General features: G+C 43.5%; 1 protein-coding gene across 1 annotated transcript in view; it reads left to right on the top strand.

The window, feature by feature from the left end:
• Positions 1 to 19,513, top strand: part of TTBK1 (tau tubulin kinase 1) — an 84,169-nt gene that overhangs the window by 23,431 nt on the left and 41,225 nt on the right. Inside the window, exons 4-8 of the mRNA XM_054398354.1 lie at positions 482 to 622; positions 2,922 to 3,026; positions 14,824 to 14,889; positions 17,812 to 17,904; positions 18,612 to 18,737. Of these exons, the coding sequence (XP_054254329.1) occupies positions 482 to 622; positions 2,922 to 3,026; positions 14,824 to 14,889; positions 17,812 to 17,904; positions 18,612 to 18,737 (531 nt within the window). The remainder of the gene's footprint in view (positions 1 to 481; positions 623 to 2,921; positions 3,027 to 14,823; positions 14,890 to 17,811; positions 17,905 to 18,611; positions 18,738 to 19,513) is intronic.

Below are 19,513 nucleotides of genomic sequence, written 5' to 3'. Positions count from 1 at the left end.
AGGAGGCTGAGAGGAGACCTTCTCACTCTCTATAGCTCCCTGAAAGGAGGTTGTAGCGAAGTGGGGGTTGGTCTCTTCTCCCTAATAACAGGACAGGAGGAAATGGCCTCAAGTTTTGCACCAGGGGAGGTTTAGGTTGAAGACTGGAAGAAACTTCTTCCCTGAAAGGGTTCTCAAACACTTGAGAACAGGCTCCCCAGGGAAATGGTTGAATCCCCATCCCTGAAGGTGTTTAGAAGCCCAGAGATGTGGTGCTGAGGGATGTGGTTTAGCAGCTGACTCAGTTGGACTTGATGATCTCAAAGCTCTTTTGAACCAAAACCAATTCTTTGATTCTGTTGGAAGACCATATGCGAGAAATAAAGCAGACCTAAGGCGAGCACTGTCTGGTCAGCATTTCTGCTGTTTGGAGGATGCATGTTAGAACTTGCAGCTGTGTCATGCTGTGCTTGTGGTTTAAGTGACTCCTTGATTGTTTCAGGGCCGAAATCTTGCAGATCTCCGAAGGAGTCAGCCCCGAGGGACTTTCACGCTGAGCACGACGCTGCGATTGGGCAAACAGATTCTGGAATCAATAGAAGCCATTCACTCTGTGGGATTCCTGCATCGTGACATCAAGCCTGTATGTTGCTTTGGATATTCCCCCTTTTGGGGGTGTGTCTGTCTGTTCTGCTCAAGTCAATAAAGACAGGCTGCATATGGGCAGATCTCAGTGGGAGGCATTTAGGTCTCCTTGCATGCTCCCACTCTCTGACACATTGGCTATTTTCTTTAAGCACAGAATAATAAGATATTACTGATGTTCCTTTGAGTACAAAGTAGTTTTTTTCAGCATAGGTTGCTCCATGTTTGGGCTAGTAGCTGTCAGACATACTTGTATCAGTCAGGATCACGTGAGGAAGGACATGGCCCTGATGGAGCGGGTCCAGAGGAGGGCCATGAAAATATTCAGGTGTTTGGAACACCTCTGCTACAAAGGCAGGCTGAAGGAGCTGGGGTTGTTCAGCCCAGAGAAGGCTCCAGGGAGACCTAATAGTTATCTTTCAGTACCTGAAAGGGGCTTACAAGAAGGATGAAGAGAGACTGTTTACAAAGGCCTGTAGTGGTTTGTTGAGGGGCAATGGTTTCCAACTAGAGAAGAGTAGATTTAGATTAGATGTTAGGACCCAGTTCTTTACCATGAGGGTAGTGGAGCACTGCAACAGGTTGCCCAGGGAAGTAGCTGAGGCCCCATCCCTGGAGATATTCAAGGTGAGGCCCGACAAGGCTCTGGGCAACCTGATGTAGTTGAGGATGTCCCTGCTGACTGCAGAGGGGGTTGGACTGGATGACATTTGCAGATCCCTTCTGACCCAAACCATTCTATGAGTCTATGATTTGGAATCCAACCAACTATTACTCAAAAAGGGATTCAGAAAGGATGTCTTGTTCTGTGACCCATCACTTGATTAAATGCTGCTTCATGTATTTGACTTTGCTAAATAATCCTCTTAATCTTTTCTGAGCAATTGCCAAAAAAAAAAAAAAAAGGAACACAGATTTCAGTATCAGAAACACAGTCACAGTGTGGGTCATCTGCCAAGGTGAGGCGCAATAATTCCAAGTCTCACTGTAGGAGTCTTTTTCCAGCAGCTCTTCACTACTTGACCTGAACACTTGTGATCACAGGATGTTAGAGGTTGGAAGGGACCTCCTGATATCATCAAGTCCAACCCCCCTGCCAGAGCAGGACCATAGAAATCTAGCACAGGTCACAAAGGAATATATCCAGATGGGTCTTGAAAGCCTCCAGAGAAGGAGATTTCATAACCTCTCTGGGCAGCCTGTTCCACTGCTCTGTGAGCCTCACAGTGAAGAAGTTCCTCCTCGTGTTGAGGTGGAACCTCCTGTGCTGGAGTTTATATCCATTACCCCATGTCCTATCACAGGGTGCAACTGAGCAGAGCCTGTCCCCTCCCTCTTGACACCCAGCCCTCAGATATTTATAAACATTTATTAAATCCCCTCTCAGTCTTGTGTTCTCCAGACTAAAAAGCCCCAGGTTATGTCATCCGTAAGACCAATTTATACAGCTGCTTTTAAAATCAGCTGATTTTGGCTGGCAAGATTCAGCTGAAAATTTGGCTGATGAGATCCATCCACAAATCCTTTAGCAGCCACCCATTGTGGTAAAGAATAGAACTCTTAAGATGAGAGTTTAAAAAGAGCTGCTCTACTTGCTTGCTGGCAGTTTATCTACTAAGAAGTAAACCCAGGGTTTTTTTAGGTGCCATGCTGAAACTCTTCAACTTCTCAGGAGGTTTTCCAAAGCTCATGTTCTTTCATGCCATTTCAGAAGTATTACTGATGAGTAAAGTATCACAGGTCTTTTCTCTTCTGTAAGGAGTTTGGATGATGCCTTGAGCAACCTGGTCTGGGAGAAGGTGTCCCTGCCCCTGGCAGGGGTTTGGAACTAGGTGATCTTCAAGGTCCCTTCCAACCTAAAACCATTCTGTGAACGTTCAGATAAATTTAGGTAATGCCGTACAGTGGATGGAGATTCTGGGAGTTAGGGCAGAATAATGCATGCCAGCAGCTGAATCATGAACAGAAGCATTTTTTCCCACACTCACTCCAGCCAGTTATGCAAGTGAGGGAGCTTTCACTGCAGAGCTAGTGCTGTTGAATGCAGCTCTTCTTCACAGCAGCTGAAATTTAGCTAAGCTAATGTGAATTTTGGTTATTTAGAGATTCCCCAATCACTTCTCTGCAGCGTGAACTCCTTAACACGACAGTGAGTTTTCTAATCATGATGTTCAGGACACATCTTAAAATCCTTCACTTTGACTTAGTTTTCCACTAAATTTTGTTAACAAGTGGCCACTCTTAGCCAAGCTGTTGGTATCAAATGTGTTGTTTTCTTTCTTTCTCTCTTTGTCTAGTCCAATTTTGCCATGGGCCGCTTACCTTCAACATACAGGAAGTGCTACATGTTAGACTTTGGTCTGGCCCGTCAGTATACCAACACTACTGGTGAAGTCCGACCAGTAAGTAAATTTGCAGTCTGGTTTTTTGGTTGAAGTTTTTTTCCACATCTGGAAAGGTTTTGTGATTTTTTTTTGTTTGTTTGTTTGTTTGTTTTGTTTGTTTGTTTGCTTTGTGGTCATTATTCTTGGTCGTGATACTGGACAGAATTTTCTGCACAAGGTGACTTCAACCGAGTTGGGAATCTAAGAAGGTTTTGTTTTACAAGGTGTGTGGCTCTTCTCTTTTTTTATTCCTTTAGGACAACCATGTGTTCCACATGTTTTACCCTGAAAGGTTGGACTAGATGATTCTTGAGGTGCCTTCCAACCTGGTGTTCTATGAATCTGTGAAATACTTACTGAGTACATTATAGCCAAGCAAAAGAGAGTGAGCCCAGTGCTGGCCACGTTCCACAGGCTTGAATTACTCACTGAGTATATTATAACCAAGCAAAGAGAGTAAGCCCAGTGCTGGCCATGTAAATTCTGGAGTTCCAGAGGACTGGTCTGTTAAATTCTCTGTCATTTGGGGAACCAGGTTGATGCATTCTTCAAGCCTTTTATGAAAAAATGTTCAAAGTTAAAGCCTGACCTGACCTCTGAGACCGAGCTTACAGTGAACTGCAGGCTGTAATGCTGTTCTCACCCATGCTTGGCTTTGATTTTGTGCTTATTGCCCCCTGTTCAGATTTCTTAGCATGCCTGCTTGCAGGGGAGGTGAGGGCAGGGAGTATACCTTGAGTGTTATCTTCAGCCCTTTTAGCAGCACTGTGTTATCTGAGGTCACTCATAAGCATGTGTTCAGCTCTAAGATGCTCTAAGAATCAGTCAAAGCCTTCATAGATTTATTGTGGAATACAGCAGGGAGAGCTGAGAGAATCTTTCTGTTTATCTTCCTAGGCTTACACCTTTGGGTCTGCACACCTTTGCCATCTGCAAGAAAATTGTTGTTCTGGAGAGTGTTGATAATGTGAGAGTTTAACTCAGAGACTTGGTAGTACAGTGGCTGGGGAGTGAGAAGAAAGTAAAGATCATTGAGAAGATTTTGTGTCTTTAACATCTGAACCAATCTGGGGGATTTTTCTTCTATTTCTGTTGTTGTTCTTTTTTATTTTTTATAAGTCTTTTAAGTTGGACATTGTAAGCCTTTAGAGCTGCTCCCTTCTACAGCTGAAAGGGTTGTGTCTGCATCTTATTCTTAAAGACACACACTATGGCTCTTCCTTGTCAAGCCATTTAGTTTAGGGCTAACCCTTAACTCTTCAAAATGCAGCCCCACTCCTTTCCTCTTTCTGCAGTCAGAAGTCAAGCCCATTATAGACTGAAACTGGCATTTGGCTTTCTGAAAAACACATTCATTACTTCAGTAATGTGTCCAGTTCTGGGGCTCCCAACACAAGAAGGACATGCAACTGTTGGAGCAGGTACAGAGGAGGGCAATGAAGATGGTAAGAAGGCTGAAGCACCTCCCCTACAGGGTCAGGTTGTGAGAGCTGGGACTACTCAGCCTGGGAAAGAGAAGGCTTCAGGGAGACCTTATAGCAGCTTTCTATACCTGAAGGGGGCCTACAAGAAAGCTGGAGAGGGACTTTTGACAAGGGCTTGTAGTGATAAAATGAGGGGGAATGGCTTCCAACTGGAAAAGGGGAGACTTAGACTGGTTATTAGGAAGAAATTCTTTCCAGTGAGGGTGGTGAAATCCTGGAACAGGTTGCCCATGGAGGCTGTGGATACCCCTTCCATGAAGGTGTTCAAGGCCAGGCTGGACAGGGCCTTCAGCAACCTGGTCCTGTGGAATGTGCTCTGCCACCCTCAGAGTGAAGAAGTTTTTCTTTATGTTTACATGGAACCAATCTCCTGATCTCTGAAGACCATCTAGTCCAACCCCCTCTGCTAGAGCAGGATCACCTAGAATAAATTGAACGTGGTTGAGCATGGAGCAGCTTCGTGTTAATTATTTATTTGAAAGTGGAGGACAGGTTCTGTTTTTCCTGGAGTCTGTCTCCCATTGCAGGATCTGCCACCAGGCTGTGATGCTCAGCAAGCACTTTTTTAGCTTAGTCAGCTGCAACCCATTGATCACAGCTCCATCTCCTCGTGGCTCTGGCTGCACTGCAGCAGTTTGCAGTCCTTTGCTGAAGGTACTTTCTATGTCTGAGGGTGGCTCTGTGAGGCAGAAAGAAAGTGTAGGCAGGACAGTGCCTAGCCCCTGGAGACAAGCATGGTGGAGGCTGCAAGAATATGTCAGCTGTCTGAGATAAAAGGTTTTTATTTTCTGAAAGTCTGTGTGTGGTGTTAAAAATAAATTTTGCTGTGGTGTGCAAGGTATTGGAAAGGAGAGTATGGTGTGTTTATCGGCTGAGTAGTTTTCTCTCCACTGTAAAATGAGCTGTAAAATAACCCAAAGGATGTTAACTCCTACATTCTAAGGACTCCAAATAGTCAAACACAGAAGCTTTTATCCTTGCTCTGTACTTGAAATACACCTAAAGCTGTGATGGTCTGTAGGAGGTGAATGTTTTGCAATGGAATGAGTTGTGGAACCGTAATACTTGGAGTGCTTGAGGCCTGTATCCAGTGGTGTTCCCCAGGGGTCAGGACTGGGTCCAGGCTTGTTCAACATCATCATCAGTGACCTGGATGAAGGGACAGAGTGTACCCTCAGCAAGTTTGGTGATGACACAAAGCTGGGAGGATTGGCTGACACCCTGTCAGGCTGTGCTGCCTTTCAGCCAGACTTGGACAGGCAGAGGGGAACCTCATGAAGGTCAATAGGCAGGTGTGGAGTCCTGTGACTGGGAAGGAATAACCCCCTGCACCAGGAGAGGTGAGGGTTTGAGCTGCTGGAAAGCAGACTAGCTGAATGATTTGAAAATCTCTTAGCAAGCTGGGCCTCTTGTACCTTGTTATAAGCAGCTGTTTCTCTGCTTCTCTCCCCTAGAAGCCTTGGTTCAGTGAGGGTGACCTCAGATCATTCTATATCAGGTCATGGTTTTATGTGGTAGAGCTCTTGTGCTACAGAGAAGAAGAAAAGACAGCTCAGGCTCAAATCCCATATAAGTCTGCAGGGAGCTCAATCTCATTTTCCATTTCCAAGTGACTTTGCTGCTCAGCTTCAGAAGGGATACAGGACATCCAAATGTGTCATTACTTTGGGTGCTGCCATTCTAATTGAAGCTCTGATTATTCTTCCTACTGAGAGAAGAGAGGAACAGAAAAGGGTTACTGTGTTCAGTGGTGAGAGAACAGGTGCTTCACTCCCTAGGCAAGTGAATGTGGATTTGGATTGCAGGTCAAATCTCCCCTCCATCAGGTAAAGGAATTTGCTGCCAGGTTACAGAGGGCTTCTCATACATTTTTCTTGGTTATTTCAGTTATTCTGTGCAAAGGGATCCTTTCCAACCTGGATGTTTTTAGACTTGCATCTCAAACCTCCTAGTGGCTTAGGGGTACGAGGGTGTACTATGGAAGGAAGGAGATGTGGTTTTCAGGTCTATCCAAAGGGGAGGAGAAATTTGAACTTAGCTTTCCCACATCTCAGTGATTACCATGACTGTCTTTTGTCCTTTGGGTAGAAAAGGGCCATCTTCTCTCTCTGGCTCCAGGAAAACATTATGAGCTGCAAATCCCAAATGAAATGTGACTAACACTCTAAAACAATCTCTTAAAACATTTCCATTTCAGAGGTTCCTCTTCTCTGTGGTACAGCACATAAAAAATTCACCTTTCTTACTTGGCATTCCTTGTGCTTTCCCTGGGGATATTCTGTGCTGCTTTTTCTCCTGTGGGATCATGCATGTAAGAAACAAGTACAGCTCTTAAGACCAAAATTCTCTTAAAAAATTGAATGATATTTGAATTACAGTTACAGCTGGACTATGTTTTTGGTTTAAAAATTCTCATTTTCATCCTGTTTGTAGAAGGGTATCCTCATCTACTTCTGGTGTAGGAATCATCTGTTGGTACATGCTATTCACAAAGTCATTACTCATAGAATCATAAAATCGTTTTGGCTGGAAAAGAACTTTAAGATCATCAAGTCCAAGCATTCTCTAACTCTGCCAAGGCTGGTGCTAAGCCATGGACCTCAGCACCACATCTCTGCTTCTTTTAAACACCTCCAGGGATGGAGATTCAACCACCTCTCTGGGGAGCCTGTTCCAGTCTTCAAGAACCCTTTGTGCAAAAGTTTCTTCTGATATCCAACCTGAACCTCCCCTGGCACAATTTTAGGCCATTTCCTCTCGTCCTATCACTTCTTCCTAGGGAGAAGAAACCAATACCCACCACACTGCAACCCTCTTTCAGGGAGCTGTAGAGAGCAATAAGGTCTCCCCTTAGCCTCTTCAACTCCAGACTGAGCCACCCCAGTTCCCTCAGCCACTTCTTACAAGACCTGTTCCCCAGTCCCTTCACCATCTTAGTTGCCCATCTCTGGACTCACTCCAGCACTTCAGTTATTACCTTGATTATCTGTGATGTTAAAATCCATTAGAAATTTTGAATTTTCCTGATGTCAATCAAAGATGGCATCTAAACTCATCTCCTTCAGGCCTTTTGCTTTGGAAAGAATTAGCAGAAGACTGAAGTGACTTTCTCAAAACTAAATTTCTTTCAACATCTGCCAAAAGTCATAGAATTTTCACATTTTGGGAGGAAGAGGAATACTGACACATTTAATAATTCCACTGGGTTTATTGCTGCTGCTAAGTGGCTATCTGTTGGGATGAGTACCTCTCAGCCAAGGTTTTTCCTCAGTTTACTGAGTTTTGAAATTATGTATTGTAATATGAGCTCTTTCCTCTGGTGAGGGTGGCCTTCATGTTTCCATGCTGTGCAATTCACATGTGAAGATACAGTTGGCTGCCTAAAAGCAGCCTTGACTTTCATTCTGCTTTCTTTCAAACCACTGTGCTGCATCCCCCCAGACAGAGCAAAGACCATGCTGTTTCTTGATGGGGCACAGCAGCAATCATCAGGAAAGGGGAAGATGCCTGAACCTGGAAGCTATGAAGCCTGTAAAGCTAGCAAGCCACTGGTTGCATGGAGATTGCTAGTGAGAAAGCAAGGTGGTGATTACAGAAAAGGCCAAAGACCTTGGGTGGGAACCCATGACAACTGAAGTGGGGAAGGGGACGTCTCTGTTCATTTTTAGCCACTTAAGTGCTAACATTAGAACTTAATTTGGGTGCAAAGCACAAGAGATGAGAAAGATCAAATCCCTTTGCTGGTTATTAGACCAGGTTGAATGGGGAAGGGAGCGAGGTATATGCTAATTTCAGGAAGTGGGGAGGAAGGGAGGTATCGAATAATTTTAGGAAGGGGTAAGAAAGGAAAGTGTTCAAATAGTTTTAGGAAGTGGGAAGAAAGGAGGTATCAAATAATTTTAGGGAGGGGAAAGGAAGGGAGGTGTCAAATGATTTTAGGAAAGGGGAAGGAAGGCAGCTAGCAAATAATTTTGGGAAGGAAAATGATGGTGAAACCATACACACAACCATATGACTGACCTGTGTATGCATCTTTGCTCTCAGCTTTGGGGTTTTTATGCTATTAGGTGTGGCATAGGGGCAAGTTAGTCTCTAGAGGGACCTCTCTCCCCACTTTACTGAGCACTCAAAGAGACTCACTCAACCCTTCCTGTCTAAATGAAACTAAGTACAGCTTGAACCAACAGCCCTTGGAAGAACGCTGGGAGATGGCAACAGCTAAACAAGAGACCCAGGTTCCTGGAGAAATACAATATTGAACTGTTTTTTAATTAATTTCTGTTTAATTTTATTTATTCTTTTGTTTTGGTTTGTTTTCCTCATTTTGTTGTTTTTTATCATGTTTTTCTTTGGGTTTCTCTTTGTTTTACAGTTCTTTTGGGCTCTTCTTTTGAGGCTGTGTTTGATCCGTTGGCTTCCCATCCGCTGCTCGTAACCATCTCTGCTATGAGTTGTGAGTGAGCCATCACCATGCTTCTGGGATTTCATTTTGTTTTGTGCTTTTGTTATATATGGAAGTCCAAATGACACCTGATTTTCCTTTTTTTTTTTTTTTTTTCCTCCCCTCATGATATGTTTGCTTTTCAGCAGGATTGTGACAGCTGCCTAAATATGTCGCAGAGAGCTAGAACACTTGGTACCCTGCCTTGAGGGGCTGGTGGACATTTGGTTGGTGCCAGAGGCTGTGACTTTGTCAGTTCTGTGGTTTCAGAGGCAAGAGCAGGGGAATTCTCTCATCTTAATTTTTGGCTACAGCTTTCTCTATTCATTTCTGACTGCCCATGGGGATAAAATACACTGCTGTCATTAATAACCCTGCAGAGTGCTACTGTTTAAATTAGCAAGCTGAAACACATCTAAGAGGTGCAGAATTTTGCTCCACAGAAGAGGTGGAGATGTGTATCCTTGTGTCTCCCCCATGAGCCTAACTGGTGGAAGCAGAAGATTCCTGGAGGTCACAAAGAATACTTTCAGTTCAAACTTCCTTTCGCTTTCCCTTCCTATCACAACTTTTGCAACAAACCATTTCATTCCAAGATGTATCTCACAAGTGCTTCACATGACCTGTGGCATTTCCTCTCTCCCCTTACTACCTTTTCTTTGATCTGTGCTAACTTTATTTTCATTTTTCTTACTGCTGGAAATCCTTTTCCTGTTTCCAGGACAGATGAGTTAATGATCCTAGAGGACAGCAGGCCTGTCAGAGGCAAAGGTGGTGGATCTCATAAAGTGTTTGCACAGGCTTCCAGAAAGGTGGGAAGGAACCAGCTATCATGTTCCATGAGAGTACCACAGGCCTAAGAAAGAGCAGAAGGAAAATACTGGCATCCAAATTGGAGGTTTTAGGAAGGAAGCTGGAAACCAGGACATTCAAAATATCAACTTAGGGACCAGCGAGGCAAGAAGAAAAAAATTAATGATTATGTATAAACATTCCGTAAGGAGCAGGGATTCAGATTAATGAGGAAATACAAACACTCCTGAAATGCCCCCTCCCTGGAGGTGTTCAAGGCCTTGAGGTCTTGAACAATATGGTCTAGTGGAAGGTGTCCCTGCTCATGACAGAGGGGTTGGAACTAGATGATCTTCAAGGTCCCTTCCAACCCAAACCATTCCACGATTCTGTGGAAATAAAGGGACTATAAACAAGAAAAACAAACTTCATGTGGACCTTAAGGGAGACATTGTTGGAACTTAAAATGCAAATGACCCCGAGTGTTTGAAGTGGAGAAGAATGAAAAGCTGGTGGATGCAAAAGAGCACAGTTTGAAGTAATACATCCACTTCATATAGAGTTTTGTTATCTAATTCCATCTTTGTCCATGAGGTAACATTGCTAATATATCAAAAGGAACACAAAGTATAATTTTTGTTCAGTGGGTAGTGATCTAACACATTCTCCCAAGCTCAATCTCATTTTAAACCAAGCTCCTAACACAATGCAATATACTTCATATCTCTGTCATCTCCCTGACAGCTCTGGGTAATAAATTGCTTCAGCTTTGTGCTAGACAAAATTTGAATGCAGGAAGGAGAGAGATTTTACCCTGAATAATATTTTTGATGCAATACTGATGTGGAAAGATTAAATCATTTATGGTTTAAAATTGTATTTCAGCCTACTAGCTTATTACCTTCTTATTTTGGGGATTCAAATCAGTTGTGTTGTGTATGATTCCATGGTCTGAAGCTCCTAACTGTTACAATTTCAGTTCCATGTCAAATGTGGACCAGTCTGGACAGCAAAGATGCTTTATCCAGGCTCTTTTTCACTCCTGGGCAGTGCAGTGGTGGCATGAAATTTATTATCTGGAAGAAATTGTCTAAAGAAATCATCTTAAAATTAATGTTGATGAATTGAGGAAAAAAAAAATCAGTAAGAGCTAGGTGTACAGCACGTACTACAGGATATGCTCAGGCAGGAGGTGTTTGAATTAAGAATGGGCTCTCTCCACAGCCGTGGAAATAATGGATTGCAGTGATTAGTGACAGTCAAAAGGCATGAGTTGATTGCCTTGTGACTGGCAGGATAGCCAAGTATGGTTAAAAGAGGTGAAAGCTTTATGAGCGAAAAGATTCTGTTAACAGAGTAAGCATCTGCCTATTTTATTCAAACCTCTAAATGTCCTGTCAAAACAATTTCAGTCCTCCTCAGTTGTAATGCTACTCTCCTTTTTTTGAGGGAGGACTGGAGAGAGTGCCCTTTCGGGTTCAGCTGCAGGCCTGGCTTGGTGAACTGTTTTGTTTTGGCTGTGGGATAGATACATGTTTAAAAGATGGCTGGACTTTGGGTTTGCTCCTCAAAAAAGGAAGAGAATACATTTGTAAACTGCCTAGAGTTGGCAGACTGAAAAGATAGCCTGGCTGCCAGAAATAGTAAATATTGATTTAAGAACATTTTTAGACGTGGCCAACCAGACTGAAACCAGCGAGGGTGGTACTCAGTTCGGTACATACACAGTCAATAACTGAAGACATCAAAGTAGGGGAAAAAAAAAAAGCATGATATACAAACTCCCATGAACTGCAAATGTTGGACAATTTGTTCTGAAAACATTACAGGTGTCGCACTGGAATTGTTCATCAAAAGTATCTGAAGTCACTAGTTCCTACTCACAATGGAAAAGAGGAGTGTCCCCTTGGTTTTGAACATGTAGAGAATTTTGATGGTGATGGCTGATTCCAACTGATCTGTTCCAGTGGCCAGTATTCTCCCTTTCAGGAACTCCTATCAGTGAATTCACTGGAATTCTGAAAGATATTTTGCAGTCATTTGTCAGTGGCAATCCTGAAACTACATTCCAGGAGGAATGAAGTACGTACCTGAATGTAATATCTTGAGTATTAATTTCTGGTAAAGCAGCTTCTAGCTCAAGCTGGTGTATTGCAAGATACAAATACTTGTAAGCTGGGTGAGGAGTGGCTTCAGAACAGTCTGGAGGAGGAGGACTTGAGGGTGAAAAACTCAGTGTGAGCTGGTGGTGTGTGCTGACAGCCCAGAAGGCCAACTGTGTCCTGGGTTGCATCAAAAGAAGTGTGACCAGCAGGACAAGGGAGGTGATTCTCCCCCTCTGCTCTGCACTCATGAGGCTCAACCTGGAGTACTGTGTCCAGTTCTGGTGTCCCCAGCACAAGAAGGACATGGAACTCCTGGAACAGGGCCAGAGGAGGGCCACAAAGATGATCAGAGAGCTGGAACATCTTCCCTATGAGCACAGGCTGGGAGAGTTTGGGCTGTTCAGCCTGGAAAAGAAAAGGCTCCAGGAAGACCTTAGAGCAGCCTTCCAGTACCTGAAGGAGGCCTACAGGAAAGCTGGGGAGGGACTTTTGACAAGGGCTTGTGGTGATAGGATGAGGGGAAAGGGATTGCAGCTGGAAGAGGGGAGATTTAGATGGGAGATTAGGAAGAAATTCTTTCCAGTGATGGTGGTGAGACCCTGGAACAGGTTGTGGATGCCACCTCCCTGGAAGTGTTCAAGGGCAGCTTGGAGAGGGCCTTGAGCAACTGTCTGGTCGGAGGAGTCCCTGCTCAGGGCCAGGGGGGTTGGAGCTAGACTATCTTTAACGTCCCTTCCAACCTTCTATGATGAAGATTAACTGCTGTTTTAATTTCATGGGATAAGCATAGAGATCCTCCTTGTGGAGGGTTTGATTAACTCAAAGGACTCGTAAGCCAGACTTGAAGCTTGTATGACTTGGGTACACAGCTGAGGTGTGTGTTAGTGGCGCAGTGTTGACGAACTTGTTTCAAACAAACGAACAAAAGCAAACATTTAAAGTTTTATGCATGCTGAGAGCATTCACACTCAAAGCAACTTCCTAGCACCCCAAAGGATGTAGCTGAGTTGCACACATTTAAACCCACAGAAGGGTGCCCTGGAATGACAAATACGGAATTTTATTCAGGAATTTTATTTTATTAGTCGTGCAAGCTTAGGCCCAGCCAAAAGAGCAGACATCAATCAACAGGCCTAAGTAGGACAAGTTATCCACAAGGAGAGTTGTTACAAGTTCTACAAGTTAAGGTTATTAGTTAGCACCAGCTTGTTTTAAGGCACTCAAATTTCTCTAAGAGTACAATTTTAATTTTATTTGTTTTCTTGTCCAAGCCTGGCCTTCTCATGGAAGTTAGCTAGATCTGAACTTAGTTTTGTCACATGAATTTTTAAAAGCACTGCTGTCATCTGGTGACTTCTGGCTAAGCTGGAAGACAGGCTGAGGGAGCTGGGGTTGTTCAGCCTGGAGAAGAGAAGGCTCTGGACAGACCTAATAGTGACCTTCCAGTACCTGAAGGGGGCCTACAAGAAGGATGGAGAGAGACTGTTTAGAAAGGCCTGCAGTGATTGGATGAGGAGCAATGGCTTCAAACTAGAGAAGAGCAAATTTAGATTAGCTGTTAGGAACAGCTTCTTTACCATGAGGGTAGTGGAACACTGGAACAGGTTGCCCAGGGAGGTAGTTGAGGCACCATCCCTGGAGATACTCAAGGTGAGGCTCAACAGGGCTCTGGGCAACCTGATCTAGTTGAGGATGCCTCTGCTGACTGCAGAGAGGGTTGGACTAGGTGACCTGTGGAGGTCCCTTCCAACCCAGACCATTCTATGATTCACACCAAGACAGAAAAAGCTGTAAGCCAGGCTATAGGGTGCTTGGCAGAAGAGTGGGAGAAAAATACGGCTCTAAGTGTTGAGAGAGGACTGGAATGATTTTGTTTGCTTGAAGGTTCTTGTGTTTGTTGTTTTTTTTTTAAAGCAAATGATACTGAGGAGTAAGGATGATAGGGGTTAGGGGAAGTCATAGTGTCACCAAGATGAAGTATTTGCATTGCACATTGCTGGCTCATGTCTAGCTTTTCACACACCCATATCCCAAAGTGCTTTCTCACAGGGCTGCCCTCTATCCCATCATTCTCCAGCCTCTGTGACAAGGATTGTTCCTATACAGGTGACAGTCCTTCTCTGGGCTGAGCAAATCCAGATGTCATTATTTAAATGCATTTTTTCCGGAACAATGACATCTTCACTAAGTAAACTCTCATGGTCCAGTGTTCATATGGAGGCAGCAGTAGAAGGAGTTGGAGGTGTTGCTTAGCCTCCAGATGAGAGAAAGCTCCCAGGCCAAGTTGAGCTTTGTCTGGTGGGAGGAGTCCCTGTCCAGGGCAGGGGGGATGGAGCTAGATGATCTTTAAGGTCTCTCATTCTATGATCTTGGAGTCACAAGAGGACTGCCTTCTTCCTGAGGTTACTGTATCAGGCCTTCACTTTCTCAGTACATGAAGAATGAGAGAATTGGAGAAAGAGAAAACAACCAAAGTTACATGGTTTAGGATATACTGGGAAGAATCTGGGGGGGGAGGGGAGAGGCAATAATTCTGGAAGTCAGAGCTTCTTAAATTGTTTAATTCTTACAGACAATGTTTACAAAGAGTGTCAGAAACATGTATGGGCATCTGCTGTCTGTCAGGTTAGAGGATCCCTCTTCTTGTCCTGACCAGGCTGCCCTCAGGCTTTATCTCTTATTTGTCCATGACACAGTCTTGCACTTCTTTACTAGCTTTTTTCTTGTCCTGGAGTTGAAAAAGGAAGATCTAATCTTGGCTAATCTTTTTATGCCTAGTCTATTACTGTTTTAACCTATCACTGTCACCACCTTGCCCTCTCCGTAATAGAAGCATTTTATCTGGCTGCTAGAGCAGATGAAGGCAGTAAACGCTCTGTATCCCATGGATACCTATGAAATAATAGTGTAAATGATAACTTTTCAGGAGTTAAGCTTGCATGAGGGGTTTCATAATCTGCTCTCTCTGAGATATTTCTGTTGTCTCCCTTCAGCCTCGCAACGTTGCTGGGTTTCGAGGAACCGTCCGCTACGCCTCGGTGAACGCACACAAAAACCGAGTGAGTATTGCTGAGTGGAAAGGAACTGACTCAAGGTTATTTCTCCTCAGAAATCTGTTTTCAGCAGCAGAAGAGTTAAGAGGCCCATGTTCTGGTTTGTTACCTACAGAAGTTACTTCACCAGGTGAATTCCATTAGGTGGACAAGGCAACAGCTTGACTGCGAAGTCAAAATTATTTTTCATTTATTGGATCCATTCTGGGTGGCAGCCTTAGTAGTTGTAATTATTGCATTACCAGATGCTTTTTAAGGGGGGGAGGGCAGGAAATAAAAACTCACTAAGGTACCTTCTAACACCTACAGGAACCTACAGGAAGGCTGGTGAGAGGCTTTTCATAAGGGTGTCTAGTGACAGGACAAGGGGGAATGATTTTAAGCTGAGGGATCTTAGGGAAGAAGTCCTTCAGTATGAGCATGGTGGGACTCTGGAATGGGTTGCTCACAGAGGTTGTGAATACCCCCTTCCTGGAGGTGTTCAGGGCCAGGCTGAATGAGGTCTTGAGGCCCCTGGTCTAGTGGAAGGTGTCCCTGCCCATGGCAGGGGTTTGGAGTAGATGATCTCTAAGGTCCCTTCCAACCCAAACCATTCTGTGAATCAGGTTAAGCACCAGACTACTTGCTGCTAGTTTCTAGCAGAACATGACTGTGAATTACCAAGTGCCAGGTCCCCAAATCCATTCTCCATCTGGAATTTTAATATTAACATTGCTGTCAATATTAATATGCTGGTTAATATTAACATGGTGTCAGGGGAAGAGCCACCTAGTCAAAGCTAGATTTATTTTTCCCTGAAAAGAGCCATTATTTCCATGGTGCCTGTCTAGCTTCATTCTCCATGCTTCCAGAAGTTTCATCACACATTCTTCAAACACATTTTTGTCCTATTTCAGTAATTTTTTTCTGTAGACTGTAAACTGAACGTCTTCTGGTTCTGCCACTAAGTACTGGCTAGAGGGAAGCTATCAACCCTCCTGCATTACCTCCAGGTTTCTGGTCTTATTTGGGATGAGTCTGTAGGATGACCTGTGATACATGAGGAAGTTTCAAAGAGGTGTGGGTTTTTTGTTTGTTTTTTTTTGTTAGGGCAAGAAGTTCCTGCCTGCAGAATGTAGAGAAGTGTGATGTGGGGAGGACAGTTGAATGCCATCATTAATTCATTCTGTTTCCTGGGAGACACTGAGAAACCTGAAGTATAATTTTTTTGAAATGGCTGAATAGTGCCAGCTGTAGCTGGCATCAGCTGAAGGTATATTTAGACCCCAAAATTGCTGTATAATGCATGCTATTCTGAGGAATCGTGCTCTAGACATTAGTTGTTGGGCACCAAAAATTACTTCCTTCATGTGCCTGACAATTTCAGCCTTATCCCCATGTTTCAGTTTCTTCCTTGCTAGGTCAGGAGGAGAGGAGTATGTAGAAATGTTACAACTCTGTAAACTGTTGCGGTGCTCACCGATGAGAGTTTTGCAAGAACCCTTAAGTCAGTGCTGTCTTGGGAACAGTTTGAATGATATTTAGCTTAAAAATAAAGAATACTTTCTGCACACAGTTTGAGGTGTTGGTTTGTTGGGGGTTTGTTTGTGTTTGGTTTTGTTTGGTTTTTTCCTTCATCTAGGTTATTTTGTTGTGGTGTTAGGTCATAGGCTGGATTTGATAATCTCAGAGGTCTTTTCCAGCCTCAATAATTCTGTGAGTCTACATGCCATTAATAAATATTTTTTAATTTTAATGTAAAAACTACACTCAGTGAAGGAGAACCTTTGGAAAATGTGTGCTTTGTTATCCAGATAAAAAAACCTCTTTTCTAATACAGTCACAAAAAGGAAAACAACTGAGGTTGTTCAGGTGACTGTAGTTTTATTATATGCTTTATTTTGCATCTTTAGTCATTCATATGGCTTCCCACTGAATAGGAAATGTGGCTTCTTGTGGTGGGTTGAAATTCCTCCCCCCTCCCCCCCCCAAAAAAAAAACCAAACTGGAGAATTACCCCCAAAATAAATCACCAGACTAGCTCAGTTGGTTTGAAAGCAGAATGAAGCTGTATTTACAAAAATCTAGACATATAAAATGCAATTAATATGTACAAAATATATATACACATATATTTACAATTTAGAAACAACACAAGGACCCTCTTGAATTGTTCCCAGATTGCTCTGGACAGTCCAGGGGACTGCTTGCAACCTCCCCTCTCCTCACCCTCCTTCCCTTCCCACTGGCAGAAGGTCAGGAAAGAGATAAGGGAGAAATGCAAAAGCAGAGATCACAGAGAGGAGAAGAGAAAAGAGAAAGAAATGTTTATGCAGCTAACTTCTATCCTCATTAACAAACCAATGGGATTATGTAGACATATCAATATTTTTCTTTTGTATCTAATAGCCAATTTTGTTTGACTTTTACTCTAAATATCTCCAGAAAGTTCCTATTCTTTGTAGTTGGGACACTAAGCTAAGGCACTTAACTTTGAACTATAACACTTCTCTTGATGCTTTATAATGTGGAATATTTATTAATCAAGTGTGGAATAATCTAGATGAAGGGAAAAAAGAAAGTGTTTTTTAGTTTTATTTTTTTAAGCTAAATATCATTCAAACTATTCCCAAGACAGCATTTACTCAAGGGCTTGCTTTTGCAAAACACTTCTCACCAAGCACCATGCCAGTTGAAAGATCTGGAACGTTTCTACATCCTCCTCTCCTCCTGGCCTAGCAAGTAAGAAATTGAAACGTGGGGATAAGGTTGAAATTGTCAGGCACATGAAGTTATTTTACATCCTTTAGTCCTTAATCTGTTTTCTTTCATCATTCAGTGGGAAGCAGGACTTCTCTTCCTGCGTTTTAAAATGAAGTAGCTCACCTGGAGAGCACACCTGAGCAGAATGGGACTTTGCTCCTCAGTCTGCATCTCTCTTTTCTCCAGGAGATGGGTCGACATGATGATCTGTGGTCCCTCTTTTACATGTTGGTGGAGTTTGCCGTCGGTCAGCTCCCATGGCGGAAGATCAAAGATAAGGTAGGAAACCTAGTGTCTGTCCTTCACATAGGGTGCTACAGTTTTACTGTTATGGCTTTTCATTGTTCCTCCTGCAGCTTCCACTGCATCTCCTTGCTGAAGGAAAGCCAGAGCCTGTTTTTCATCAGATCTTCCTGCTTTTATGTGTTCTGATGCACAGCCTGGAGCTTGTCTTATTTGGAGTAGCTGCCCGGCTTGTTATGCGTGTTGTTAATCCCGTTTGAGCTCCTATTTGGCTTCTTGCAAAGCAAAACACAAAGTGGCAAGGCTGAGCTGGCCTTCTGACAAAGAGCCTTTAGAAAGGTGGGAGGATAGCACTTTGCCACGTCGAACAACCCAAATGGGATGGGAATTGCAAGTGGAAAGTAAAAGAGAATAAAACTAACTGCTCATATTTTCTTGGGAGAGAATAAAATCCCTGAAAAGAAATAGGTCACCTGTGCAGAAGGCTGTGCTAAGAGACAGCTTCTGAAGAGTGTTTCTGACTCAGAATTCCCCTTTGACCTTTGCCTGCAGTGCTCAACCTTGCTTTGCTAGGGACACCAAAGAGAAGTGCATAGGCACAGTGCTGGGTCTGAGAGGCCATGTTCCAGGAATTGTAAGATGAGATAGTGTTCCAAGAAGGCTAAGACTGTATGAACAGGAAGCAATAGAAGAGATTCTTAGCTCTGAGACATTTTCTGTTTTGTTTTGTTTTTTTTCCCCAGGAGCAGGTTGGCATGATAAAGGAGAAGTATGAACACCGAATGCTGCTAAAACACATGCCTTCAGAGTTCCACCTTTTTCTGGATCATATTGCAAGCCTTGACTACTTCACCAAGCCAGACTATCAGGTAGGAGCCCTTTTTTTTGTTATCAGGCTGATTGGATTTTCCAACATTTCCATGCAGGTGTTTATGTCTGGCTGAGGAATACCTTTCCTGGAATCAAGAGAAAAAAGGTTGTACTGTACAGTTCTTCAACATCTCACAAGTTTTTTCTTCTCCTTCCACCACTTTCTTCAAAATAATCTTCTACTCCAGACCACAAAGTTCTTCCCAAGCAACAAAGTACTTCTAGCTTTCATTAAAACACAAAACAGTTGAGATGTTCCAAATGTGACAGAATTTTAGCAGAGCTTGCCAAAGTCTGCAATGAGCCTGTTCTGGAACCCCTATTACAAGAAGGATCTGGATGTGCTGGAATGTGTCCAGAGAAGGGTCATGAGGATGATCACAGGGCTGGAGCTCCTCTCCTGTGAGAACAGGCTGAGAGAGTTGGGGAAGAGTCTGGGGAAGAGAATGCTCTGAGGAGACCTTATTGTGGCCTTTGGTATCTGAAGGGGTCCTACCAGAAAGCTGGGGAGGAACTTTTTAGGGTGTCAGATAGTGACAGGACTAGGGGAAAATGGAATAAAACTAGAAATGGGTAGATTCAGATTGGATGTTAGGAAGAAGTTCTTCCCCATGAGGGTGGTGAGACACTGGAACAGGTTGCCCAGGGAGGTGGTAGAAGCCTCATCCCTGGAGGTTTTTAAGGCCAGGCTGGATGCAGCTCTGAGCAACCTGATTGAGTGTGAGGTGTCCCTGCCCATGGCAGGGGGTTTGGAACTGGATGATTCTTGAGGTCC

This window comes from Indicator indicator, chromosome 2 (assembly GCF_027791375.1).
Source record: "Indicator indicator isolate 239-I01 chromosome 2, UM_Iind_1.1, whole genome shotgun sequence".
In the NCBI taxonomy this organism is placed as follows: Eukaryota; Metazoa; Chordata; class Aves; order Piciformes; family Indicatoridae; genus Indicator; species Indicator indicator.
The sequence above is the reverse complement of the archived record's forward strand: the minus strand, read 5'-3'. Positions and strand labels throughout refer to the sequence as shown.